Source organism: Odontesthes bonariensis, chromosome 20, assembly GCF_027942865.1.
Source record: "Odontesthes bonariensis isolate fOdoBon6 chromosome 20, fOdoBon6.hap1, whole genome shotgun sequence".
NCBI lineage: Eukaryota > Metazoa > Chordata > Actinopteri > Atheriniformes > Atherinopsidae > Odontesthes > Odontesthes bonariensis.
This window is the reverse complement of record NC_134525.1, coordinates 17,867,612-17,894,594: the sequence shown is the minus strand read 5'-3', so window position 1 is coordinate 17,894,594 and position 26,983 is coordinate 17,867,612. Positions and strand designations below refer to the sequence as shown.

At 43.2% G+C, this 26,983-nt stretch overlaps 2 protein-coding genes across 8 annotated transcripts in view; one reads left to right on the top strand and one right to left on the bottom strand.

The window, feature by feature from the left end:
• sulf1 (sulfatase 1) overlaps nucleotides 1-10,990 on the top strand; it is a 35,323-nt gene extending 24,333 nt beyond the window's left edge. The window contains exons 10-21 of one of the 5 annotated variants that reach the window (XM_075451935.1): nucleotides 149-275; nucleotides 1,819-2,032; nucleotides 2,488-2,734; nucleotides 2,846-2,942; nucleotides 3,028-3,119; nucleotides 3,237-3,308; nucleotides 4,036-4,208; nucleotides 4,408-4,550; nucleotides 5,336-5,459; nucleotides 6,915-6,948; nucleotides 8,022-8,072; nucleotides 8,795-8,917. In XM_075451935.1, the coding sequence (XP_075308050.1) occupies nucleotides 149-275; nucleotides 1,819-2,032; nucleotides 2,488-2,734; nucleotides 2,846-2,942; nucleotides 3,028-3,119; nucleotides 3,237-3,308; nucleotides 4,036-4,208; nucleotides 4,408-4,550; nucleotides 5,336-5,459; nucleotides 6,915-6,948; nucleotides 8,022-8,072; nucleotides 8,795-8,828 (1,408 nt within the window). In that variant the 3' untranslated portion in view covers nucleotides 8,829-8,917. Of the gene's footprint in view, nucleotides 1-148; nucleotides 276-1,818; nucleotides 2,033-2,487; nucleotides 2,735-2,845; nucleotides 2,943-3,027; nucleotides 3,120-3,236; nucleotides 3,309-4,035; nucleotides 4,209-4,407; nucleotides 4,551-5,335; nucleotides 5,460-6,914; nucleotides 6,949-8,021; nucleotides 8,073-8,791 lie in introns of all 5 variants that reach the window. The other 4 variants (XM_075451937.1, XM_075451936.1, XM_075451933.1 and 1 more) reach the window with 4 other exon arrangements.
• Nucleotides 10,991-11,044: 54 nt separating this feature from the next.
• The window catches only part of slco5a1 (solute carrier organic anion transporter family member 5A1), a 38,223-nt gene continuing 22,284 nt past the window's right edge, over nucleotides 11,045-26,983 (bottom strand). For all 3 annotated transcript variants that reach the window (XM_075452192.1, XM_075452193.1, XM_075452194.1), the window contains 6 exons: nucleotides 22,234-22,398; nucleotides 18,751-18,949; nucleotides 15,868-16,027; nucleotides 15,284-15,525; nucleotides 15,136-15,200; nucleotides 11,045-14,150 (listed from right to left, as the gene is read on the bottom strand). In XM_075452192.1, the coding sequence (XP_075308307.1) occupies nucleotides 13,693-14,150; nucleotides 15,136-15,200; nucleotides 15,284-15,525; nucleotides 15,868-16,027; nucleotides 18,751-18,949; nucleotides 22,234-22,398 (1,289 nt within the window). In that variant the 3' untranslated portion in view covers nucleotides 11,045-13,692. The remainder of the gene's footprint in view (nucleotides 14,151-15,135; nucleotides 15,201-15,283; nucleotides 15,526-15,867; nucleotides 16,028-18,750; nucleotides 18,950-22,233; nucleotides 22,399-26,983) is intronic.

Sequence of the window (26,983 nt, the reverse complement as noted above, 5' to 3'; positions counted from 1 at the left end):
CAGAGATACAAAGCATTCTTTATGAGAATGTAAACTTAATTTAGTTCATTTTAATGTGTTTTTATATGTGGGTGTATTTACCCTCTGAATAAGTCACATGCCTAATGCAGTCTTCCTCTTCTGTTGATCTACATGTTGTGTCTTGCAGAAAGATCGTGAGAAAGAAGGATGACTCTGTGAGCACTCAGCACACTAACAGCCTTCCCAAGTACAAGAAGGTCAGAGAGACTTGCCAGCAGGCTGAATTCCAGACTCCATGTGAGCAGCCTGGACAGGTAAAAGAAAGACTATCACAAACGTGCACATCCTCCCACTACAAACAAGTTTTCTAACAATTATGAGCACACACTTGAAGTGACCTCCCTGCTACCAGTTGAAGAATTCTGCAGAGCCACAAGTGAAACAGCCCTGTACAAGTGCATCACTTGGTTTAAAATGGCTCTCTTTCGGGCTGTTTTGTGGTCCATTCATTTGTGTGTACTTTCCTTTCATCTGTGGTCATTAATTTTCTGGCAGAGTAACAGCCAGATGGTACAGTATGCGGCGTTGGTGCAGACAGGCCAGAGCTATACAAATTGTTACAAATTTCAGGTAGTGTTAAATGACGGGCAGAGTCTCTAAGGTCTGACTAATGCAATCCAGATCCGTTTTATGACCACATAAATGTGTGTATGTAACGATCACTTATTAAAGACAGCAACCGAGCAATTTTGGTTGAACTCAAAAGCGGGCAGTGCACGCAAAAGTGTGTGTGCGGTATTTCAGCTGTGTGTAACATTCCCTTTTAAAGTGACTGCACATCGTAGGGGGGCAAGACGGTGCGAGTAGCTTGCGGTGCTCTCCATTCGTGCTTCAGCATGCGTTATCATCCTTTCTGCTCCTAACAAAATCATACCAGGAAGCGTCCTGTGAAATAAATCTTTAATTGCGAACCCAGATGGCCGTAAAATGACATTTGTTGGAAGCCACGTAAGCGTTTTAAGCAGCCGCTGTAACTCTGGCAGCAAATCAGGCTCTTACTAACCACTCCCCTCCTTTTTTGTTTCTCACAAATTTCTGCTGGGCTGCTGCTTCAGTGGTACTCCTATGCACGCACATGTTGCATCCGGTCTTCACGGGTTAAACCACCCGCAGCAGGACGGATGAGAAGAAAGGATAAAGACAGACAGTGATTGTTTTCATCCTCCATTGACGATACATGTCTCTCCCCTGCGTCTTGTCTAATGCTGACACAACCGCACCGCTGGGCCCGTAAGCTCCTCCAGGAGAAACCTGATCTGCCTTACGCCTCTTTGTTTGGACCCTCGTTCCCACACTTTGCTTTGGTCATCTGCACCACACTCTACAGATGTGTCTTTTCTGTTTTTGTGTGGGGTTTAATCTGCAGCATTACTCACAGCAATTAACCCCAAAACTTTCCTTTCATGGTGGAACGCATGTTGAGAAAGACGGATGATGTTTTGTGGGGATGTCCATTTATGCAATTATGTTGATGATGCACTTAACATAGACATGCCCGGTGTGAGAGTGATGGTGTTTCTAATTAGTTTTTCAGACACCAGATAGACCTAATAGTTTTCTTTTGGTTTATCATTCTTGCAGATTTTAAATGCCAGGATTTCAAGATCTGCCCGAGTTGTTTGTTAAACATTTTTTTTCATAGAGCATCTTTAGCCATTAAGGATTTTTGTCTTGAAATTAGAAGTCGTGCCACTACAACTCGTGGGAGGGCACTCAGACCACGTACGCTTCAGCCTGTGGAAAACTGAGAGTGGATGTTTGTTCTCCTTGTTTAATTTAACTTTTTGCCACTAACAGAAATGGCACTGTGTGGAGGAGATCACCGGGAAGTGGAGGATACAGAAGTGTAAAGGTGGCTCGAAAGAAGGCTCCAGAAAGAGGCCTCGCAGCCTGAAGCCCCGCACAAGTTATGACAACCGAGAGAAGGCCTGTGACTGCGAAGAAACTCCGTACAAACCATCCAGAACGGACCGCCGTGCCCACCGGCAGTTCTCTTCTTCAGCAGGCCAACGTGAGTATACGTTCAAATGTTCTCTCGTCCTCTCTTCTAAGAATGTGCACGAACATTTTGTTATTTCAACAATACGGAATTGGTTATTCATGCTGTATGGGATATTGTCATTTATGTCCATCTTCATTGCCAGTTGAAAGGCTGTAAAGGCTCAGGTCTCAATTATTTTTTTATTGATTATTTAAGCTGTAAAATTAGGCAAATTTCTGTTAAAAGCAAATATCTTGCAACAAGTCTATGGGTTGCTTTAGTATATGCATGTTCGGCCAGTGTTGCGTTCTTGAATGATTTGTTGCCCTCTAGTGTTGTTCAGATGAAGTGCAGCTTTAGTATGAATATCTTTTTGTCTTGAGATATTTAGATAAGATCCAGATAATGATTCAGATAGAATCTCATTCAACTAAGGAACGGTGGCAGTTGATGCAGCCTGACGGAGTTTTCTTGTTTCCTAACAGGTAGCCACCCTCGTTTTGTCCACACACGGCCTGCCAGGTCTCTTTCTGTGGAGTTTGAGGGTCAGATTTATGACGTTGACCTGCAAGCGGATGACCAGTCAGCCATCCGCCGCCGTGTCATCTCAAAACGTCACTACAGCCCGGAGGATCCAGACTTTGACTGGGGGTCTGACGACGGTTCAGAGGAGATGCTGGCAGATGATACCAATGCAGTGGGATACCCCAACTCTGTGAAAGTCACCCACAAGTAAGAAATCCATCCTCCTTGATTATTAAGGACATCTTGATGGGAAACTTCTCGCTTGCACTTATGTTTGTGTGAAGGGCAGCATACATTTTTTTTGGATCTTTTTTTCAGATGTTACATCTTGATGAATGACAGCGTCCACTGTGAGAGAGAAATCTACCAGTCATCCAGAGCCTGGAAGGATCACAAGAGCTACGTGGACCAGGAGGTGAGTGTGTGAAATTGTACTGATGAAATAAATGACAACGGGCAACAAATCATTTGTGACTTTGGTAACATAATTTTTTCTATAGATCGAAGCACTTCAGGACAAAATTAAAAACCTTCGAGAAGTCCGAGGCCATCTGAAGAGGACTCGACCAGACGAGTGTGACTGTGGAAAGAGGTTAGTCGTTGACATTACACCTCAAAAAATGCTTCTCTTTTTATTTAGTTTTCTACACGAAATGTAAGTCATTTGTAGTTTTTAGTCCTTAGTCTCTCTCTCTGTTTATAAAACCAGCTATTATAGCAAAGGACACAGAAACAAGGCAGAGAGATTGAAGAGCAGGAAAGATCAACTCCATCCATTTAAGTGAGTTTCATTTCCCCTTTAATTATGGACATGCAATCCTGACATCTGTAACTGACGGGATACAGATAGTGTGCTGTCAAAACTGTATTTGTTCAAGTGTGGAATTGTTGCCCCCCCCCCCCCCCATCTGCATGGTCTCTGCATGCGTATTATAGTTATTATGTAGTTAACAGATGACCTGTTCATAAAGTATTTGTGTCGTGTCATGTGTCTATGTTTGTGACCCTTTAACTTTCCCAGGTTACATACAGAGCATGCTTTTTACAAACTTTCATTGATTGTTGGGTCCCCGAATTGAGTAAAAATGACAAAACAGATGGGGTCTGTTTTATGTGTGTGTCTGGAAGTGATTGAGTTGCATGGTAAGATGGAATGATTCAACAGAGGGGAAATCAGTCGGCCTCTCAAATGCAGTGATCAACTCGCACCAGCAAACATTGGGAACCGATTATGCCAATACAAAGCAGCTGTTCTCAGCGGTGCCTGTTGTGTGTTCAGACTGGGAGGAAGAGGGGACGGTGGCTGGAATATCATCCTAGAGAAAATTGGACGTAGAAAGAACTTGAACATAAAAGTAAACGGGCTGTCATATCCTGGCACGTTTGATGCCTTGTGGAAGTCCCCCTTATATCATCCGTTACTTTGGTTACAGGAACCAGAGAGGATAGGGGCTGATGTCATGTTTGCGTCACACTTTGAGAAATTCTGCCATGTTTCTGTCCGACAGAGAGGCCGCACAGGAAATCGACGGGAAGACCCAGTTGTACAACGAAATCCGCAGGAGGAAGAAGGAAAGGAAGGAGAAGAAGCGGCTGAGGAAAGGAGACGACTGCAGCCTGCCGGGCCTCACCTGCTTCACCCACAACAATGACCACTGGCAGACCGCTCCCTTCTGGACACGTGTGTACATTTAGCTCAAGCCTCTCCATTCACCATTATGGCAGATAAGAGCATTCCTGTGTCAGTCAGTATTAGAGGCTGCTTTTCTAGTGTTTACACCATTTCCTGAGCTCTGCAAAATTTATTCCACCCCTCACTTTTATGTCTTTGTGTGAGAGGACCCAGGCTGACAATGATGACAATGTCAATTATTTTCTAGTGGGTGGATTCTGTGCATGCACCAGCTCCAACAACAACACTTACTGGTGTCTGAGAACCATCAACGAGACCCACAACACGCTCTTCTGCGAGTTTTCCACCGGCTTCCTGGAATACTTTGATCTCAACAGTGACCCCTACCAGGTGGGTGAAGAGCGGTCTACTGTCATTCACCTGTGCTTTTTCTCACTGTACACTCCTGATTTGTCTTTTAAAACCATTTTTAACTGCTCTGTTGTACATGGTAAAAAACCATTGAAAAGTTTTGTTAAAGAAGTCATCAAATTCATTCCTATTTACCAGTAATTAAATAGATTAGGCTGTCACAATAATAACCTAATAAGCCACAGATGACCCTCCAAATACACCACCTCCAACAACTAATGGTATGTTATGCAAAGAGCTACACAATTTCAGCTTTACGCATCACTGAATTATGTGAAGTATTTTGGTTTAGTTTGTTTTCTTTATAAAATTTTGGATAATTTAACACCAGCCTGTTATCTGAACCATGATGGTTTGATTTGAGTTATTTGCTTGAATGTAGCATCATGTTGTTGTGTTTGTGTCTGCAAACTATCCAGCTTTAAAGAGATCTTCTACGAGAAGAGCTCATTTTTCTCCTTCTAAAACATAGTTTCATAGCAGTTCAAGTGAATGCTATGTTGTGGATTTTTACACCACGTCACTCCTAACCCAAATACACTTTAGCATTTCTGAGAAGTAAAACCTGCAGAGAAGCAGTGGATCATATTTGCAAGTCAGTTCAGCCATACTTTTTTCCCCAGAGAATTATAAAACAATGGAATGTCTGATGTTTTAAATATTCAAATTGAATAAAGATGTTTATTTGGATCCTTGACAAAAGGGGTCGATAGACTTCCAAACGCAATTTCACTGAAGTGTGTGCAATTGTGTTGAATTTGCAGTTGACCAATGCGGTGTACGCAGTGGATCGGGACGTTTTGAACTCACTCCATGCTCAGCTCATGGAGATGAGGAGCTGTCAAGGGTATAAGCAGTGTAACCCTCGTCCCAAAGGCTTGGACACAGGTAAAAACACTCACTTTTCGTCCCGTTCTTCATTCCTGCTTCATTGTCTTTGAGTGGAAAGTGTGATGGTTGGACATGCGGACTGATATGTGGTATGATGGTAGCTGTTATTCCAGTTCTGACTGAAACAGATTCCTCTCACAGAAGAGTTTCTGATGTATATGAACACAAGTAGACACATTAGTTTTGAGTTAGAAGAACAAGCTGCAGACTGATGTCATGTGTGAATGGTAATGCAGATTTAAGAGATTTCACACTTCTGCTGTGAGTCTGTTTCAGTCTGAGTGGTGTGTGTTTGCACATATCCGCATGCTGCATGTGATTGGGTATGATCCATCAGGGATGTGTGCTGAAGTCTCGGGTGGAGGTCATTAAGTTGTTACTGAGATTTTTTTCCTTTATCTGTGCTAAATGTTTTTTTTTTTCCCCCACAATGACACACACACACACACACATTGACCTCTCTTTCAGCCCTGGATCTTCTACTCTGCCAGAATACCCCCCCCCTCTCACCCCATATGCAGTTTTCTTGTACCAAAACAGTAAGCCCATGTTACAGTTGTGTGTCCTGGCCACCTTCCTCTTCATGAGTCACTGAGTGTTAAAGATATTATTTTGAGGATGCTGTCATCATTGCAATTGAGGCTGTCATTTTACTTGAGCCTGTCATGCTTCACTGCTATCATCAGCTGTAATATTTCATTTTTACTACCACTCAATGGTCCAGGCATCCTTAACAGGAGACGTCCCAGTGATGGAGGTGGTTAATAAGTAATGTCACGGTGACGTAAGCCTGCAGTGTTTGTGTGGCATGAACTGGCTGCACTGTTTATGACTTGAGGATAAAACCTTCATGTCTATAATTACTAGCTGGAGAGGGGAGCACTGGAGCGGCCAAGCTGCGCTTAGAAAACTCAATTGTGTTTTGGTGCTGGCACGCCGGCCCCGTCACAAGCATGCCAACTCATGTCACAAAACAGCCTAAAACTTATTACTTGCGCTGGCTGCCCTTTTTCGGGTGAAATGCCAGTTTTGTCAACCAGTGAAATTGCTGTTGTGGTTACATCGAGTGATGTTTTTGTTGGAGAAATAGATTGTTAAAACTTAATTGTCAGATGAAATGGATCGAGCAGCATCTATTTGCAAAGTGTGACTTCACCCTGACAATCATCCGACCGGATAATCTTGTGTACTTTGCCTTGAAGGAGAAAACCTGTTGAACTTGTCACCCATCGAGTGACTTTATTCTGAATCCGTTTTCTCCTCTCCTCTCTGTTGTCCTCCTTTAAATTCCTACTCATTCCTCCTTCCAGTTACCAGATAATTCCGTTTCTCCTTAGCAAGTAGCACCAATGCATGAAGAACGCCTCAGTGTGACTCATCTATTTATTTCCCCCTCCTCATCCCTTTGAAATCAAAGCATTAACATTCGATTGCTCTTATTTTTCCGATCAGGAGGTAAAGATGGAGGAAGCTATGAGCCACACAGGTATCCACCAAGTTTTGTTCCTCTTCAGTAGCTTTTTCTTTAACACCTGCACGGGCCCAATTGTCTCATTCCCACTAATCCATCCATCCATGGAGTGCTGACGCTTGATCTGTGGCTGCATGCTGGGAACACGCTAACAAATCATAACAGAAATGTTTTTGTTTTTTTTCCCCGCACCTCTGCGCACACAATCTCTCGACCTTTATGTCCTGTGTAATGCGAGTCTGCAGCTCCTTGAAAATGCAAACAGCTGTGAAGATAGTTCCCCTCCACATATTTTCACACCTTTCCACCAGTTTCCCGTGCTTAAAAGTTAGATCAGAGTTGATTCCATTCATAGGATACCATGGCTATGTAAAGATAATAATCCAAAATGGTATGTGTTTCCATGAGATCAAACTGAGCATCGAGTGCATGTGAATGACGACGCATGATGCTGTATCATCCCACTCATGCATCATTACATGAAAGCTTCAGGAGTAGGTTGACACTTTGGGGAATAAGCTCATAAGATGAAGGATACTGCTTTCCTGTTCAAATAAATAGACAGCCAAGAGACAGTTAGCCTAGCTTCCAAGAAGCACATTGAAGCTCATTAATCAACATGTCATTTATTCTGTTAAATCCATACTAAAGTCTATAGGGGAAAAAAAAAACAAAAAAAACATCAGTTTGCTGTTTAAATAGACTGATATACTGTACCGTCTTGACTTGGATTGTTTACTTCGGCAGCTATTTTGTGAGCTTCTGAGGTGCCGGTTGGCCCATTGTTTCCCTCTGGCTGCAGGTTTATGTTTAAGAAACTGATATGAGAGAAGTATCAATCATCCAACTTTTGAAAAGGAGACTGAATAAATGAAGTACCCAAAATGTGAAACTATTCCTATGTCATATCTCAGTCCATGTATTACCCCACCATATCCACACATAGTCATCACATGCTGTGCCAGCGTAACATCTCATTCAGAATAGCGCTCATTATTCACTCATGTACATTTGCTAGTGCTAGAACAGACATCTCTGCTCCCTTACTGATCTCTGCACTTTTGATCCCTCTGGCACCTGCTTACCAGGCGACAGCAGCATCGAAAGTGGTCAAAGAGGAGACCAAGCCTCACCTTCCTGTGAGTCCCTCGGACTATGTCAAACCATCTCCAGCTGCAGTAGTTACGGGAAAGCTTATCTCAGAAGGGCAGCCAGCCAAAAGTGGCACTGATGCTTCTTTTCCTCAGTTTCACTCGCAGCCATCAAACTGAGCCCAACTCTAATTTTGGCTTTTGCTGCAGTTTGCTTATTTTTTCCTTTTCCTTTATTGCATTTTAAAATTTCTTTTTTGCTTCTCCTGGGGATACACCATTCAGTCTGCTGATTTCCATGTTTTTTCCCTGAGCATTTTCCTTTTTGTTGATCAAGTCTTTTTTGTTTGCTTCTTCTGCTTCTTTTATTTCAGGTTAACTGACTTTGCATTTCAATTCAGTGCAGGCCTGCCATTACCTATGCTGTTATATACTTCCTGTGCAGCTTAGTGTGTTAGTCTGTTATAATGTATCATTAAAAAATTTCCTTTCAGTCTCTTTCTTATGTGAATTAGTAAGAAGGCATGTTTGCACTACTCATGGCTTGAGCTCAGTGTGAGTGCTATGTTTATCTAGGGCTGCTTTGAAGTGTGTGTGTGTGTGTGTGTGTGTGTGTGTGTGTGTGTGTGGGGCCACAGACCCTATGCTGTTGGCTGTTGTAGTGAGCCGGAAGCTGGGCATGACTGCATGCTGTCTGTGTAAACGTGAAAAGAGCTCCTCGTTCTTTGACTCCAGATCCCTAAAGTCCTCTGTTTCTTTTTCTTTAGCAGCACACAGCCAGAATGGGAGGGAAGAAAGGGTTAAGCTACCCAACTTGACAGATGAGGAGGTGAACTGGCAGGAACTGGAGGATTTGTATAGCATAAACGAAAGCCTGTATGAATGTAGGACTGACTACAGCCCAAGCCCAGACAACTGGGCCAACTTCCAGAAGGATGTAGATAAAATGTTTGCACTGCGACACGTTTTGAACCAATTAAACCAAACCCTAAAGCTTGACGACTCCACCCTGCCAGAGCTGGGCTCCGGGGCCGGGGGTGGAAGCCTTGAAGAAGGCAGCGGAAACGAATTTGCCTCTGCCAGCGACGTCTGGCCAGGCCTTGCCACAGACACTCGCCTCGCCACCCCCGCCCCCAGCAGAAGGCCATCAGCACCACCCACACTGGAACGGAAACTGGAATCTGTTATGAATGACCTTCCTGAGAGCCTTGTAAACGGACTCAGGGGGTCTGTTGTATCGGCTTCACTGGGGACAGTGTCATCATCAGGTCCAAGAAGAGACAAGCCCATCTTCCAGAGTGTTATGTGGGCGCAGCAGCTGGAGGAGTTGGAGGGAGAGTTGTTCAGCGGGAATGGACCGACAGAGCTAGAGACGCGACATGACAGCCTCTTGCGTACTCACAACAGCCTGCGAGCCCACCTAGAACCCGGTACGGACCACGAAGGAGCCACCGGACCACAAGGGCTCAGCCAAAGCCTGGTCCCCGAAGAGGACATTTTCCAGGCCCAAGGTTATCTCCCTTTCTCCCCACAGACTCTGAGGCCAAAGGTGCAGGTCGGCACCACCAAGACCCCCACCACCACACAGACTAGCCCCTCACACAGTGTTGGGCTGGTACTGAAAGCATTGCCTCAGTCAGCTCTGCCCCTCAGTTTGGACTATGAGGGGAGTGGCTCTCTGCCTCAACCCACCTATCAGACCCTCTGAGGCAGACATACGCTCTGGCCGGCCAGCCAATGAGCTCCTGGTCACCATAGTGACACAGACACTGTGATTAGGAGATGAGCTTGCCAAGAGCGATGGTGAGGAATGCCACCTCAGTCAAGTCAGAGTTGTATAATGACTATTAAAGTTGTTTATTTTTTTACTGGTGCCTACATTTATTAGTAAACAGTGTTATGTTTTTTTCTTTTTTTCAAATATATATATATATTTACCTGTATATATGTTTAAAAAAGAAAAAGCCTTAATGCAGCCAAGCTTAACAATTGGGATTAAAAGTGATTAATTCCTTATGGATAAACTGATGTTTTTATAAAAACAGTGAGTGGTGAAACCAGCTCAACAGTAGCGAGTAACTTCGCAGTCTTTACACAAACTGTTCAAACTCAAGCAGCCCAGTCAGTCTCCACGAGAGAAACCCCAAATGCACTTTTTGAACTTTTGCCACATCACGACACTCGTCCTCCTGTTTGACAAATGTGTTCATTGTGAACAGATTTCATGGAATTCCCGAGACGAAGAACTGCATTGTAACCTTTGAAAAAGTTATATGAACATAACAGCTACTGTGCTAATAACAAATCATCTTGAAGCTTTCCTTTTTTTAGTATTTTGTCTCTACAACATAGCAATAAGTTTAGACAATCATGGGTGACCCTTAGTACCAACGGCTTCACATTACCTGAATTACCCAGCTGCAGCAAACCTACAATGTGTACAGTCAAAAACAAAATACCTTGCTTTGTTTCTTCTTCATGCCAGGGCCCATTTCTCACCAACAAGCTGCATTACTGCACCAACTCCAACTCTGAAAAGTGTTTTTAATTCAGAGGCTTTAAAACTCAAGAAACTGCTCATTGTGCAACTTTCTTTTAGAGATGCAGCCAATAAATGACAGTGTACGATGTAGTGCTTTGATAATGCAGAGCATGGTGTTACACATAACCAGTTATTTTCAAATGAATCTGAAAACGGTTGAACGATCAGTTTAGTCTGACAGTTTAGTGACAACCAGTTGCAGAGTTGCATAAAGCAAAGTATTGCGAGTCAGCTGAAACAATTCCTCGACGAAGAAGACTTCTGGCTTTGAATCAGTTTAACAAGAAAAGTCTCATGCTGCCATTTAATTTTTTATTTTTTTCCCCCCTTTTTGATGGTGTGTGTGTGTAGAAGTGTTGGAATGAACTCTGGTTTCAGTAAAGCCATGACACTGTTCAGAAATAAAACCCTTTCAAACCCTCAAGCCTCATCCCTCCACGTGTCTGTATGAACAGCAAACGACTTAAACAAGTTGGGTTTTTTCAGTTTTTAATGACAAATATCAAGTATTCAAGGCATCTGTAAACCAAGTGTTCACAAACATCAATTAGACTTCGGCTCCTGAGGAGCACGAAGCAATAAGAGCTCATCTTTCAGAACACAACTTGGGTTCGGTCCAGGAAATTCACTTTGCAGGACACTGTTTGTAAAGCAAACTGCACAGACGACACCAAGTCGCCTGCGCCAGCAGAAAGTAGTCCAGACGTTCTGAGGGTGGGACACTTAAGTGGTAGATGAACTGTCCAGTCAGACATCAAAGCATTTACAGCATCTGACCTTTTCAGCATCTCTGGGTGATTCTTTACTCTTCCTCTCTCCACCAAATACACTCATCGGTATATTTGCCTCATTAATGGCAGACTGTTTAATGTGAAGAGGCCTGATTCCGTTTTCTCTACAGTAGTTCATAATCCTGAATAATTCAATTTGCGGCTATTACGCTAAGAGAATGAGGGGAAAAAAAAGAATCCAACCCAGTGTGATAACTACAACCCACAGAAGGAAGAGTAGAGAATCTGTACAGGTAGAAAGAAGGGCAGCCTGGCTGGCACCATATAGACATATCTATTAATCTACCAGTTCAGCCCTGTTAACATTTCAATAAGTCCCTCCCACTGAATATGAAATTATCTTGACCGTCCCCATGTGGATATACTGGTCAGACCCCACGAGACGAATCCACCTTTTAGGTTGTTCATAGCTTTATAATTCAACATTTAAATGTCATGGGTTAGTTCATAAATACTCTTCTAACTAGGTGCGAGCTCTATAATATGCTTCATTTGCTTTCAATATTTACATGACGATCACTTATGAATATGTACTTTACGGTACTATGTCACATTAATACTAAAGTTAGCCATTACCACATGATAATCCTCACCTGGCAGAATACCACGACTCTTTTTCCAAAACGGTTAACTTTTAAAATCCATTCACTGCATTAGATTCCTCTTTTATGTGCAACATTTAATAACTAAACTTTCTAATTATCAAAATACTATCATTAAGATTATTAATCTGCCCCCTCCCCACATCAGAAAATGCATACGTAAAATTTGGTTCTCTGAAAAGCATCTACGTTTGATATATTCAATATCAGAACACAAAAAAAGGCCTCATTAGCGCCTCTTCCACTTTAGGGAAGTCCTTAAATTGATATAAAATCTCAATATATGCAAATAGAGTACGAGCTCATTGTTAACGCAAATTTGACAATTCTGGCATCCGTTGAGAGTTCAGGCGGTTTTAAACCCTGAATTGATCAGCAACCATCGGGACGATACCGTAACATCTCCTGCAAAATAAAAAGTAACAGCAGATCACATAGTTTTCTTCCCCCTCAGGGAAACTATATTTGGGAAATTGGCGTGCTAAATTCAGAGAAGTGTTTCAATTCTAACCTTTTAACCAAGAATTTCACAATAAAAAAAAAAAAAAAGTTTGTTAGGTCTGACGAGCCGCAGTCCATTGGCCTTCATGCAATCTCCTCTGTGTCCACTAGAGGACACCAAACACCCAAGAGCTGAGTCGGCATTGGATTCTTCCTGCTGATCAATGGGCTCATGCTCGCTGCACTAAATCTTTTAAAGTCTAGACAGCTAAAAAAAAAAAAAAAACTACTATATACATCTGATGACTATTAGAATGGAGAAGCCATTACAATACAAAGCCAAAATGATGCTTTTTTTCTTTTAACCCAATTGATCTTGAGAAGGGATGAAATAAAACCACAGGATTGCCATTATTTCTAACCTACTTTCAAATGTTTGGGACTTACAGTAGCTTCTGCACTTGGTCGGTTCACCACCTAGCATTTATATATCACGTCATGTGAAACTACATCACTTTCTTCGCGCACTAACATTGTACCGCTGGTGCTTGTCTGCTTTAAGCTACGTGGTTACCGTAACACGGGGGGGGGGGGGGGGGGGAGAGTTCACAACCCGGAGATCTGCAAACAGCTGTTCAGGGATTGGCTTTTCAACCGTTAGCATGACCCCTGACAGCTGGCTGTGTATTCTGGACTGGCTGAGAAAGCCTGAGAGGCACTGTTTAGGTGGGAAAAAAAAAAAAAAAAAAAAAAAGGTATGGGAAACTTTTTTTTTTTTTTTTTTTTTTTTTTTCAACTTTTGTTATCTGCCCGCATCTGAGGATGCGGACAACATGTATGAACCAGACGAGAGAATGGCTCAAATATACACGCGACAGCTCTAACAACAACTCTTGTGATTTGCGCAGATAAAAGGAGGTACATGTGGAATATTGAGGGAGCTGTACATAGGATTTTGCATAGTACAGGTTTGTTGTGCTTTAGATGCCATGTTGATGACTCATCTGTCTGTACAGAGACAGCGATGCCCTGCCTGTGAACAGTAGCACCGTGTGATGTTCCTTCATCGTCCAAACGTGACATGGAGTGTGGCTGCAGCTGATGATATGCTCCTAGTAAAACAACATCTTTCCAACCGTTACCGTGAACATTGAGCAGCCCTTTAGGTATGATGGGCGCAGTTGTGTCCCTGCCTGTCAGTCTAGTGTCTGATTGGTCACGAGCAGACACCGCGTTGTGCAGAAACACAAACAGGAAGGCACAATGAAGCCCAAAGGGAGGCCGGCGTGCTTTCAGACGTGGGCGGAGCCTCTGTGGTGATGCGGCAACAAGTTGGGGGCAGTTATTGCTTTGAGGGTGTTGCCCGGGCAGCTGAGGCTGCTGTGGCCGCGGTTGAGCAGCAGGGCGGCTGGCGGCTCGGGCCGAGGCGGAATGAACACGGGGCACGAGCGGGTACGGGCGTGGCTTTTCTGGCCTCCGGCGTGGCAGATGAGGTCGCTGACGGTGCCCAGCGGAGGCAGGTGCTGGCGCCAGCGCTCGGCCCGCGCCTCCTTGTGCTTGATCGAGTACCAGGTGAGGAAGATGAAGATGAAGCCGACGAACTTCAGGCTAGCGGCCAGGCCGAAGTAGACGAAGCGAAACGAGGTAACGTCGTACTCCCAGCAGGAGCCGTGCACGCCGCAGTCCTGCTGCCAGAGCATGCAGGTGGTGTCGATCACTGCGCCGAAGTAGATGGGCGTTGGTATATAGGCTGGAAAAAGAGACAAGAGGGTGTGATTAATGCCGGAATTTCAGCTAAACTAAATTTTTTTTAAAATGTAGTATTTTTTTCTATTACATTTATATTATTCGAATGAATTATAGCTGCGTTTCGAGTACAAATAAACGCAGCTATAAATAAACTTAAAGTTCATTGTTACTTTTTTTGGTCATAAATAACCAAATGCCTTTGGCTTTTACACAAAATCCTCTAAAAGATGCATTTGGTTCCAAAAAGAGTAAAGTTTTCCTTTTGTGAAATCCGTTTAATCTATTTGTGTAAATATAACTCCATCCATGCAACCCTAAGAAACTTGAATGTGCGGCAGCGTCTCTTTTCAACCACTTGGTGGCACCATTCGGCTTCATGCTGATAAGAACTTATTAGACTCCCTGCGAAACAATTCCTCCAGCAGTATTAACTGAAGAGATTAAGAGAGCTCCACTAAGTTTATAAATGTAAACGGCACCACGGGGCCAAAATGACATTCAGGAGCTCAGATTCTTTAGATTCTGTCCATTTCATTTCATGACCACACAAACTGCCGCCGGGCACCCTTGTACCCTTTGTGCAGGAGTTTTGTAACATGATGTGGCAGCTTTAAGTTCCCACGGCAATACCTAGTTGATCGGAGGCATGTTACGGCAGAGCTCACTCACCCTCCGGGTTTTGCTACTTCTATGAAACCAAAAGGGTCAAAGAGGTTCACTATAGTGCAGCATTTCCTGCTCTCTGTTAGCAAGCAGGAGAAAGTATTTCTGGAGAAGTGGATTATAGACCAGCAGGAGAGGAAATTGGCTGCATGTTGTGTGCCAACTCCTTGAACTGCTCAGGAGGCTGTTTAAAGCCTCATTACTAAAAATTAATTACAAAAGCATTACTTTTCCCCAACCGACACCTGCTGTGCTTTCTGAAACTGTCGCTGTCTTGTGAACTGGGATGATGGCGTAGGCGGTGCTAATGATCAGAAACATACCAAGAGTTCGGAGCAAAACAAACTGCATCCCAAGAGCAAACGGCCTCTCTTGCTCATCAACGGACCTGATAGAAGACAAAACGGCATGAAATATCACGAATTGACGGCGTTCAAATGTGAAAAATGACGGGCAGAGGTGGTTTCTTACCTGAGTGTGACGATGATGGCGGAGGGCTGGGCACACGCGGTGATGAGCGTGACGATGAAGAGGAAGATGAGGAAAGGGATGAGTGTGTTGCAGGTGCGGTCGCACTTCCCCCACAAGGCGTAGCCGTTCTCGTTCAGGTACGTTTTGACGATGACCAGCTGGAGCTGGTTGACCTGGCCGCCGGAGGACGGAGTGATGACCTGTCTGCTCTGCACGCAGCCGCAGTCAGTGTAGTTCCTGATCTGGAGACAAAACAAGCCAGGAAACTCAGCAGGAAATCTGCTGCCAATTCTGCTGAGAGGACATTAGATTGGGAGGCACCAACCAAGTGGGGCAATCACAGTCATCTGGACAAAGTATCTAAACATTTCTTTCCTTGTATTGACATCGTTTCCTGTCTGTGGAATCACTTCCTGCACCTCTGGAGCTATGGGAGGGGAACGCGCAAATCTTTGTGTATCAGCAATGATTTGTGTGTCCTTTATCAAGACTCTTTGGAATACTGTTCACTAATCCCTTGTAGAAGTTACTTATTTTGACAGGAATACAACAGGCGTTATGAGTGCAGTTGAAGCTGCCCTCACCCCGGTGCTATCGTTGCCCACAGTGCTGCATCCAGCCAGGCAGGGGTTGAAGTAGGTGATGCCGTCAGAGCCGCACACCGGAGCGTACTCATGGATCCTGCAGCCACAGTTCACGTTGCAACTGCCCGTCAGGTTCCTGTGGGTCATGGTCAGGGTGGGACTGCAGGAGGCAAATATAAGGAGAGCAAAAAATTTGTCAAGAACAAGTAATACACTTCACTGGACTGACTTTTTTCTCTTTTTTCTATTTATTGTTCTGTCAAGATGTTCCCAATCCTCTTGCAAATATTTACAGGCGTCTAGTAAATAATCTGCTCATAACTATTAATTAGCTTTGACTTTGCGCTCGACCGGCCTGTGTGATGACACGAGACGCAGCGCCGAGGAAGCGGCACCTCAGCTGTCTCTCTGGCCGGCGTGGGAACAGTTGCTCTAAGCCAGACAGAACTTTGGCGTTGTCTAAACCAGGAGCAGTGAAGCGAGGGCTGGGTTTTCTCTGGAAAGCTTCGCTCCGAATCCCGCGGAACTGACAGGGACAGGCCCGTGCAACATAACGGGAGGGGGGGTCACGTTGTGTATGTTGGGTTGTATACAGTGCCAATATTTCCTCATTGCTCGTTTTCCTGAGAATGCAGTATGGAAATATCTGATGGAAATCAGTAAAACAAACAAACAAAAAAAAAATAACAAGTCAGTTCAGCTGCCTGTTAAATCAGTGGACCATCACTTCTCACAGGAACACGAAAAGATCCTTTACACTTTCACATTAGCTGTCACAGTGGATGGCGTATTGAGCTTATCCTGACATAACAGCGACACTGTCCTGACCATGTCGCAGGCTTTGCTGCGCTGATTGCACGTGTCCTTTTCCAGGCTAAACCCCGGCCTTCCCTGAACCCTCCAGATGTTTGTCACTGAGCCCACGCTGCACTGCAAAAAAAGAAAAAAACAACCAAACACAGAGCCAAAAGAGCGAGCGGCTTAATCTGCTTCAACACTGCAGACGCTGGACAGGAAACAATTTAAAGTTGTGAGGCTTTACCATGAACAAAAAGGTCTTTTAACAGAGACAACAGTCTAGCTTTTAAGTAGACATATCATCTGAACATCATAATCATGTAACACTGTCGCGTTTATTTAAGAAGATTACATAACCCGATTAGCCTCTTGGCCCTGTCCATACCTTTCCGCCTGTCTGCAGGCAGCATAGCCAGAGTCTAGACACGAGACTGGAGTGCAGACGTAAAAGGGAGGTTTGAGCTAAAGATTCCTCATGTGGGTGCTACCCATGACTGGTGACCGATCCTGTTCATAACGAGGCCAGTCTCGTTGACCCTCAAACAAGAACCACGGTCATTAATGAGTCAGCTCTGGGACTTTAAAGAACACACAGGCTATTCGGCAAGTGGTTACCTTGATCAACTCAGTACCATACACAGGGGTTTAGTAGTTTGACACTTACATGAGTATTTGCTGGATTTCTGAGAGTGCTGAGGCTGATTTGCCTGTATGGTCTTGATAACAAAAGTACTTTTCGTATAGGTAACAACGCAGTTTCCAAAAATACTAGGACAGTGTGTAAGGCAGCATAGCAAATATGCAAACAGAGAAAGTAGTCTCAAAAGTGAAATGTTTTTCCATTCTGGCTTTCAAGAGCATTTGGCTGCTCAACAGTTCAGAGTCCTCTTTGGCATATTTTCTAATGTTATCAAATGTTTTCATTGGATGACAGCTCTGAACTTTTGCACCCAGTCTAATATTACATACACAAGATTGTAAAAGACATTGTAAGTGTGGTTTCTCTGTATTTTGCTGAATTCTCAAAAAAAAAAAAAAAAAGTGCATTAATGTACCCTTATACCATATATATATATATATATATATATATATATAAAAATTCTGGATTTTGAGCCATCTTCAGATTAAGCAAAATCCTCCTCATGTTTTATGACCCACTAGAAGTGTGTGGTGGTGTGTTTCCCCACAGAGACACCCAGCTCTGCTGGCATGTCCCATTTTTCTTCATTCTTTCTTGTGTTTGGGACGTTTTGAGCAGAGAACCAGGAGACGGCACAGGTTTGAGGACCTAAAATAAATGCAATCAGTTCAAATTGCCCCCTCCTCCACTCTGTTCTCTGTGCACACATCTGAGTCCATTGCGTGGAGGTGTGCAGAGATCTGAACATGTACATTAATGCTTCTGAATGTAACAGTGTTGAAACAACTGGTACATTTTGAGCCCAGCTGTTACTCTCGCTTGCAGAGCATGGGGACAGGGGCCATGGTTGAATGCTTCCATTATTACCCAGATAAACAAAGCCTAGAAGCTATTTTGGCTGCTGCATCTGGCCTCCACAATCAACCATAACATCTTCACTCTCGTAACGAACGGTATCGTGATCGTTGGGTATTTTGCATCATCCAAGGTCAGTGTGTGGATGATGCCTCCATGTGTCTGCGTGAGAGTGCTCGTGTGCCAACGAGCTCCATGTTTCCGCCTGCAGGGCTGACACATCAGATGACTGACTGTTAACGCTGCAGCCGGTTGCCGAAGTGGTGTCGGGCAACAGCCTCAGAAATAGAGGTGGCGAAGTGATTCACCGGGGCTATGAGAGCAGATGCCAGTGCCGCTAATTAATCATTTGCACTCAACCCAACACAACACAACACAACACAACACAACACAACACAACGCCACAACACATGAGCGGCGATAGCGTCCCGAGCCCACACCCTTCACAGAAATAAAAACTACCTGCACAATGAGCCTGAAAAATAAGAAATTTACTAAATGTGCTGCTGCTCTTTACGCGGAAAAAGCCTCAACCAATTTTGCAGTACAGGCTTAGATTTGGTTTAGATTTTGGTGAGACTCTGCCTCACCCGGTTGTGTAGGGTATGTTGATGCCTCCCAGATTGATGCTCTCGCAGCCGACTATGAAGAGCGTGGAAAAGCAGAGCAGAGACACGCCGCTGCAGATCATGGCCAGCTTGGCCGACTCTCTTGCGCCGAGCTTCAGCTTCTTGATGATGTAACCCCCCAACACGATGCCCACCCCGGCGCTGGGCACGATGATCACACCTGTGAGACAGAAAAAACAGAAACAAATTGTCAGATGGTGGAAGTGCTGCAACTCACACCAAAAAAAATATATTTAAAAAAAATAAATAAATCAAGTCAACACTGAATTCCCGAACGAATAAGTGCAAGAGATATACAGTGTTTTAATCAATATATGAAAGACTGAAGAGAAAGACTGTGAGTTATCAATCTCAACGTGACTTCCCCCATTAAACTAAGAATAAATGACTCCACAGAGAGAAAGAGAGCCCAAAATAGGCTCTGCTGTATCACTGCGACCAGGCCATGCTGCGGGTAACCACTGAGTCATTTCAGGCTGAGACACGTGCTCTCCGATCCCTTAAGCCAGTCAAACTGACAGCAAAAGGCAATACTGGCTGCTAGCGAGACTGAGCCAGTGCCAAGTGTCATCGTGCAAAAATGACGGCCCGGGGTGACTGCACATGACAGCCTGGGAGTTCGGCCACGGGCTCAAACGGCCGGGTAATGAGCGAGACGGGGTCAGTCAGCGGGGGCGGGGGGTCGTCAGAAGGAGCATCAGCAGAGAAATGACAAAGGTATGAAAGAAATGTCGTGTGGCTTCTCCCTGCATCAGCAAGCGTGTTCGTGTGGAAAAACGAAGACACAGAGCACCAGGTGACAGCCAGGCAACAGACAGTGGTAAATTATTATCATCATAAGTGCGTGTTTATTTCATTATCAAGTATTTACATTGTAGAAGCAGATATCGCACTCACAGCGACCTGCAGCACGGCACGCACACACAAATACCATGATGTTGTGTTAATGCCACGTGATGGATTCCATCTGGATTAATAGCTTTATCGACATTAATGCAACGGCCTGTTTGTCCCTTCTTTTTATAACATTTGCATGTGTTACAGAATCCCCGCAGCAGATGGCCATTTTACAGACATCAAAAAGAAATACTTTAAAAAGGTACAAAAGAAAATATATAAAGACAAACGATCAGACTGAAAGATGCGTTTCTTTAAAAGGATTATTGGCTGAGACACGAAGCACCGAAAAAGTGGAGAAAAAGTCAGAGAAACGACCAGAAAGCCCAGCAGCAGTGAGGGGGAAACTGCAGGTGGGGGGGGGGCATGTGTGATATGTTACAGTTCTATTTCTGTGGCGACATCTAATGAATATGTAGCAGTGGCAGCTATTTAACAGCTCATGAGACAGATTCAACAAAGTGGTCATTTTAGAGATTGCAGATAGTTTCTTTTCGAGGTCTTTGGGGCTGTATCGTATTCCTCGTTTGTTCAGAACATAACTCTCAGGACGTGTCGGCCTATGTGGCCATTTCAAAAATACCCACTTCCTCCGTTTATGGCCTACAAAGAAGTGCTGACACGTTACAAACAGGAAAATTGATCACCAACCTCATCTATTGCCCATACATTAGACCAACCAGGCACACTGCAACACAGCAAAAATAAGTCATTATAGATTATTATGGGAATATTTTGCTCCCAGACTGCAGGTCAGAGAAAAAGACTTTTTTTTTGTAAATAATTTGCAGCCCAGCTTTAAACCTCAAATGAAACGTAAATGTAAGTGTAGAGGGAACGCATTAAATAAAAGCTTCAAATGTGTAATATTATTGCACTGCATTATTTAGTAATTTACTGCAGGTCGCTGATAATTTTGATGGGACTGTGGCTAATTAGGTTTTACGTAATGAATAAGAATATAATGATAATTAAGTGCATTAGAAAATTAGATCATGTTAACACTATTATAAGCACTGAAGCAGTGCAATGAGAAGCACACTCAACAGATATTAAGCTAATTCAACTTATGAGCCTGTGGGCTGATCAGTGCTAATCGATTCATAAATTTAAAAAAAAAAAAAAGCCTGAAGAGATTGTAGGCTGGTGCCAAAGAAGTGTTTATCAATGCTTAGATTGATAAGATTGTTCTAATCTTTGCATCTTTGCTGAAAAATCTCCATCATCTTTTAATGTGGACATTTTTAGCATGTTAATACGTGGAATAAAAACTACCAAAACAAAGTTACAACGACCCCTGTACACAAGATGTGTCGACATCAAATTTCCTCGGCAAGTGTTTGACTTGAATTTGGGTTCCTAAATGTTCCTTATTGTAAGCGTCTGTTGCTTAAAACTGTCAAAAGTTAACCCAGATTGTTCATTCGGTTTTAATGAAAATATATACAATTGTATAAAACCCAGACCTCATCAACCCGACTGAATGATTTCCAAACGACTCGTTTCAATCATCTGGGAAATGCCACAGTAGTCCAGTCCACCTGGTTCTCCGGAGAAGCACAGAACTCCCATCAACAGGAGTGGCCTCTCCTCCTCATTTCCAGCCATCATCACAACCCAGTAACTTGGCAGCGTTTGGGTAGTCATGGTAACTGTACCACCCGTTTGCCTTTACCCCTTGTATCCTGGTAACAAGCAGATGAGATGAAGCCTTGGGTGCGTTTTCTTTTTTTTTTTTCGTGTGTCTCGAAAGTAAGCGTATGTGAGCCAGTATACTTGGCACACGCAAATGCAAGTACACACACTTGTTTTGCTTTCAAAACCATAATTGGGTTTTCGATCACTCCTTACTGCTATAATCCTGCTACCAGATTAGTTGTGCATTAGCAACACTGGCTCAGACACAACTGAGGGATTAAACTGGATCTTTTTGCACCTTATATACTGTATGTGTTGCAAGCGTGTGTGTGTGTGTGTGTGTATATATATATATATATATATCTCTCTCAGCCTCCACACTGTGATGATTGTGTTTCCTGGACTCAGTAAAGACTTGTGTGTTACAGTCAGTGGATGTAATAGAAATGTATCACTGAATGAAAGGATTCCATGACTCATTACTGTTCTTTACTTGTGAATCACTGCATACACGAGGAACAGAGTGAGCAAATATGAATCCAGTTTGAAAAGTTAAATATCTCTGATACCCATCTTTAATATCTCTCCACATTTAGGACATTTTCTTATACTTTACAAGCCTAAAAATAATATTAAGCATATGTAAATAGGTAGTTATGGAGCTTAGCTCTTTTTACAGACAGCTGGAACCAGTAATACTGTCATCACAGGCTCCCACACATCCTTCATGATACCCCACAAGGGACTGTGACTGCACTCCCCCGCAAGCAACTCAAACACATGACTGACTCTGCTGTAATGCAATGACGTTTTGTATGGAAGAATGAAGCAGTGAGTGCCTAAAAATGCCACAGTAAACACGGTGCTGGCATACAGAACCGTATTTGAAATGCATACAAATAGACTTACCTGTGTATATGCTGGCACTGGAGGCAGGAATGCCAAACTGCGACTCAATAAACTTGGGGATGAATGTGATGAAGGCCGTGACAATGGCACACTCAGCAGTGTAGGACAGGCTGACAAACAGGAAGGTGATGTTGCTGAGGATCCTCAGCGCAGCCTTGGGGAGATCTGGATCAGCATACAAGAGAGGACAAGAGAGGAGCACCTTGTTACAGTCCTGCAGTAATTAATACACAAGCAGCCTCCCCATTTAGATGTCACTCACTGACATAATGTTGCATCTGCAACCCAAACAAACCTTACGTAACAATACACTAAGTTCACACCACATATTATAGTCTTTGAAGCTGGCACACATAAATAAACAGTCTCACATTTAAAAGATGCACTCAGCCATGTCTCAGTCTGAGTTGGCATTCTTGCTTAAAAAAATTCAATTAAAAAACAAAAACAAAAGCACAATGCTTGAACACACAGATGCTCAGTGATTCCTGTGCAGAACACTCATGTTATTAACGAACAATCAATTGAGAGTTCGACACTTTACTTACCTGGCTGTGTCAACAGTTGTGGTCTCATCTCTTATCTTTAAGAATCTGTGCAGCGCACACATGTGGCACGATGGATGCACAAAACTAATACATACAGCCTGGATCACATGACTTTTGAGCGAACACGCATCATTGTGGCCACATCACATGGGCGCAGCCCTGAAGCAGACATAAAGGGCATATTTGCCATTGCTATGATGGAGTAAGAATGACGACATCGGGGTATGATTTGTAGTTTTATTACTGCTGTGGGGCCAAATTAGCCTGATTCAGCTTTTGCATTTACAGCAACTGAGACAGGGCAAACTTTATTAGCATGTGATTTTCACTGATCCCTAAAGACAAAACTCTGATATCAAAGAGAACTCTTGCCTTGAACAGTCTGCATGAAATAAAATGCGTGTTCCATTGTTGCACCCCGTCTGTGAACAAGCTGGAGAACATGGGAAGCAGCGGATGTACAATGGTAAATATGTCAAAAATGCTTTTCTGCTCGTATCCTGCACTGGGGCATGTAAAAATAGAAGCAGTCACAGATGGCATACCTGACCAAAAAAGAAATTCCTGGATCCATAAAAACCCATCCCGCACTGAAAGCCAACCCGTCTCAATCACATAACCAGCTGGCAGGTCCATGAAAATGCAGTCCTGGAATTCAGGAGGGTTTGAATGATCTGATTATGTAAAACATTCAGGCTTGCCAGGCTACTTGGTGTTTGTTGGAGTCTGCCATCTGCACTCTGTGGATGCTGGATTTCACCTGATTCACTATCAGGAAATCACAATCCTCATAACATTCAGCGCTATCTGAGAATTCCCTGCAACTTTCAACTCATCAGTTCAGAAGAAACCCAACTCAGGAGTTTATGGGAAAAGAAAACATAAGGGCCTGTTAATCTTCATACACTGGCATGGTTCGGGCACCACTGCCCAAACTGTTGCTTCATCAGTGTTCAAGAAATGTTGCTTCTTTTAAATATCTATTTGAAATGGTTCCATAACAATGAATAAAAAGGACACGAGCCTCAAGAGTAGGTTTGGTTCTGATATTCTGCGGCAATTTGGCACGCATAGCTAATATGAGGCTGTGATGTTAATGTAGCAGGGACTTGAAGGGTTATGGTAAAACCCACAATTTGTACTCCCCGATATGGTTCATTGTTGCTTTTGAAACACATTTAGATCGTTGCTCTGTTGTAGAAGCCATGCTCTGTTTTTTGTCAGTTTTTTTTCCTTCTATCAAATGTTTCTCGTCTCTGGCTGCAAAACAAGCCCAAAGCATGGTCAATCCAGCCCTACCAACCTTAGCTCTATTTAACGTCAGTCCACAAGGTTTGTTCTAAAATGGTTTGATTAACGCTTTTGCTAAATCTTCCAGACAGTCTTTTGCAGTGAAACGGGGGCTTTGATTGGCTCTCTAGAAATCCTTTGAACACGATTGTTGAAACATCTTTGCGACTTTGGTTCCTGTTAATTCGTTACATCACTAAGAAATAACAGTTAAGGGCCGAGCTACCTATCTGCTCTGAGACCTTGGTAAAAGTCATCCCCATGCTACATTTTCCCCTTATTCTCCACATTAAACAAAACAACATGCTTATCTTGCTTAAAATTGTGAAATGATCATTTTTGCTTTAATGACTTCAATGGCACTACCTTTAGGAGATCATTTCACAGTAAGTCTGACCACTAAGATCTATGTTTTTAACTCTAGTGTGAGTTAAGTTTGCCTTAAATGTCCTTGCTCGAGATACACAGTCACTGGTGCAAACGAACTCTTCCATCATGACAATGCAGATGTGTTTATTTGCCAAGCCGTTTGACAGAATGAGGATCTTCTGCAGGTCCACAGGGACCCCAGATACTCATGTAGTTTGTGCATTTTGCTACAACTGGACAGCACGGAGGAAGGCCCAGGATATGCTGCTACCAGTCGAGTCTCTACGTCTTTCTTTTCTTCTTTTTCAGGGGAACCGTCTTGGAATCATCTATACAAAAAGGGATGAGTCCGTGTCTACAGTTGACAAAAAGGGTTTGTGTGTAAACGGAACGACGGCCAAAGATTTTCTTTCCAAAAGGCAAGAAAAGGTCCATCTGTCAAAAAATATCAACAGTAATTAAAGTAAGTAAGTAATTTTTGGGTTCCCCACTTTGCATCAAAACATGTTGTCTTAGTCCAAGCACTGTGAGTGTCACGAGTTTCAGTGCCATCTCCAGTTCTGTCCTGTCTGTGCGCAGAGGTTTTAAACCACGACTGAAGGAGCACATTATGGCTTTATAGTCATGAGGCTATCATGTGCTCACGAGCAAATGCAACAAAGCTAAGCAGACACAAAAGAAAAGGCACAAGGAACATGAAGTGGATTATCAGTTCCTTTTATCACAAAGGTTATTAGGAAGTCGGCCAGTCGAACTACATGACACGGAGCTCTGATGGGGGAATAGCCGCCCCAGCACCAATTCCACTGATCTTGTTGTAGGTGGGGAAATGTTAGAAGCATCTGTCAGCGCGGTTGGTCCCAGATCAAAGATAGGAATAAAATAGTAACACTAATTATTTCATTCCTGAGAGCTGGACTGTAATCTTGTCTGGAGGGGGACAGATGGCCGAGTCCTGCTGGCATCTACGGCAGCTGCTCTCTTAATCAGACAGACCCCTGGCTCGCTGTAGTTGCCAAACTTGTTGTTTTGTTGGAATTGGTTTGACAACTTAGTCAACCTGTTTCATTCGTCTGTTTTTCCAAATACGTTTCTCTTGCTGCTGAGAAAGGTCATAGTGGTACATCATTTATGTTGTACATTTATGTTGGCTGGTCAGTCTAAGCGATGGATCTGACATCAAATCAGACTCAAAAAGTTCAAAATGTATTGGAAAAAAAATGTTCCACCTGGTTCCCATTTCCCTTGTATTTCGATGTAAAATGCTGTTGCAGTTAGACAAATATCATTAAATAACTTCTTGACAGTAACCTTAAAACAAATACAATGTAATAACTCAAGGTGATTGTGTATGTAAGTAAAAGTGTCCACCTTTGTAGCTAACAGGTGTCCGACAACACCATGAAAATAATCTCTTCTCAAGTCTCTCTTTCCGTATCATTTCAGAATAGAGATAGCAAATCTTTAAGGGACTGGGATTCACAGTACATGCACAGTTGAGTCGAGCCAGAAAATGAGAAAAAGTCCATCTTGCTGCAATACTCTCACACGTGCACTTGGGGCGATTACTGTCCTGGTTTAACTTCCTGGAATTTTCCTTGAATGTAGATGGAGCTAATCATGACCGGTCGCTGATCCTCTTACAAAGGCCAGTGTTCGAGCTGTATTAGATCTACCACATCAAACCGGCTATATTTACAGTCCAAACAAATGGCAGCAAATTAAAAGATTGCGCTAATAATAATAAAAATAGATTTAGCTGCACACTAAACTTAAATCCATCTTTAATTTTACTGAATAGAAGCAACGAGGTTGAGTCAAACAGTACTAAAATACCTGCATTTGTAATCCTGCCGCGTAATTCATCACCTTTTTTTTTTTATATATAAACGTGTCACTGTGTCAGCAGTCATTTTTCCTCACGTCTGTACCTTTCAAGGGGAGCTGCTTTCTCACAGTGGCAGACCAAGGCCTCTGGAACGTTCCAAAATCAAAAGTTTGTCCCTCTGATGTGCTCATTACTGAGAACATTCAGTGTTAGCATTTTTTCACGGTTTATTTTTGATCTGAAGGGCAAAAAAAAAAAAACCTTAGGAAAACAGCCACTTCATTACAGCGTATCTTTCATAGAAATTGCTGAATTTGTGCAATAGACAAACATGCACACCTCAACTGAAAGACATGCACTGTACTAAAATACATCCCAGGACTACACGCTGAAGTGCTTGAGTCTGCGAAATTGGCCGCGGTTTGCGCAAAAGCCCAAAACGTCCTGCTGAGACAAATAAAGCAGCAGCTGAGTGAGCACTGAACTGATGAAGCTGTAACACATTTATGATTCGCACCATGTGCATCCCCAAGACAAAACACTGTTTTCACTGCACTGGTTGTGCATAGAAGCATTAATTATGAGCGTGCAGCCATGTCAAATATACAGTATAGTGCAGGTATTAAAGTGTGTGATGGCAAACACGAACACGGCTTTCTAGATCTGCTGCGCAGCCTGTCGACTCCATTGTGAAGAAATGTGATGGAAGTCTCCT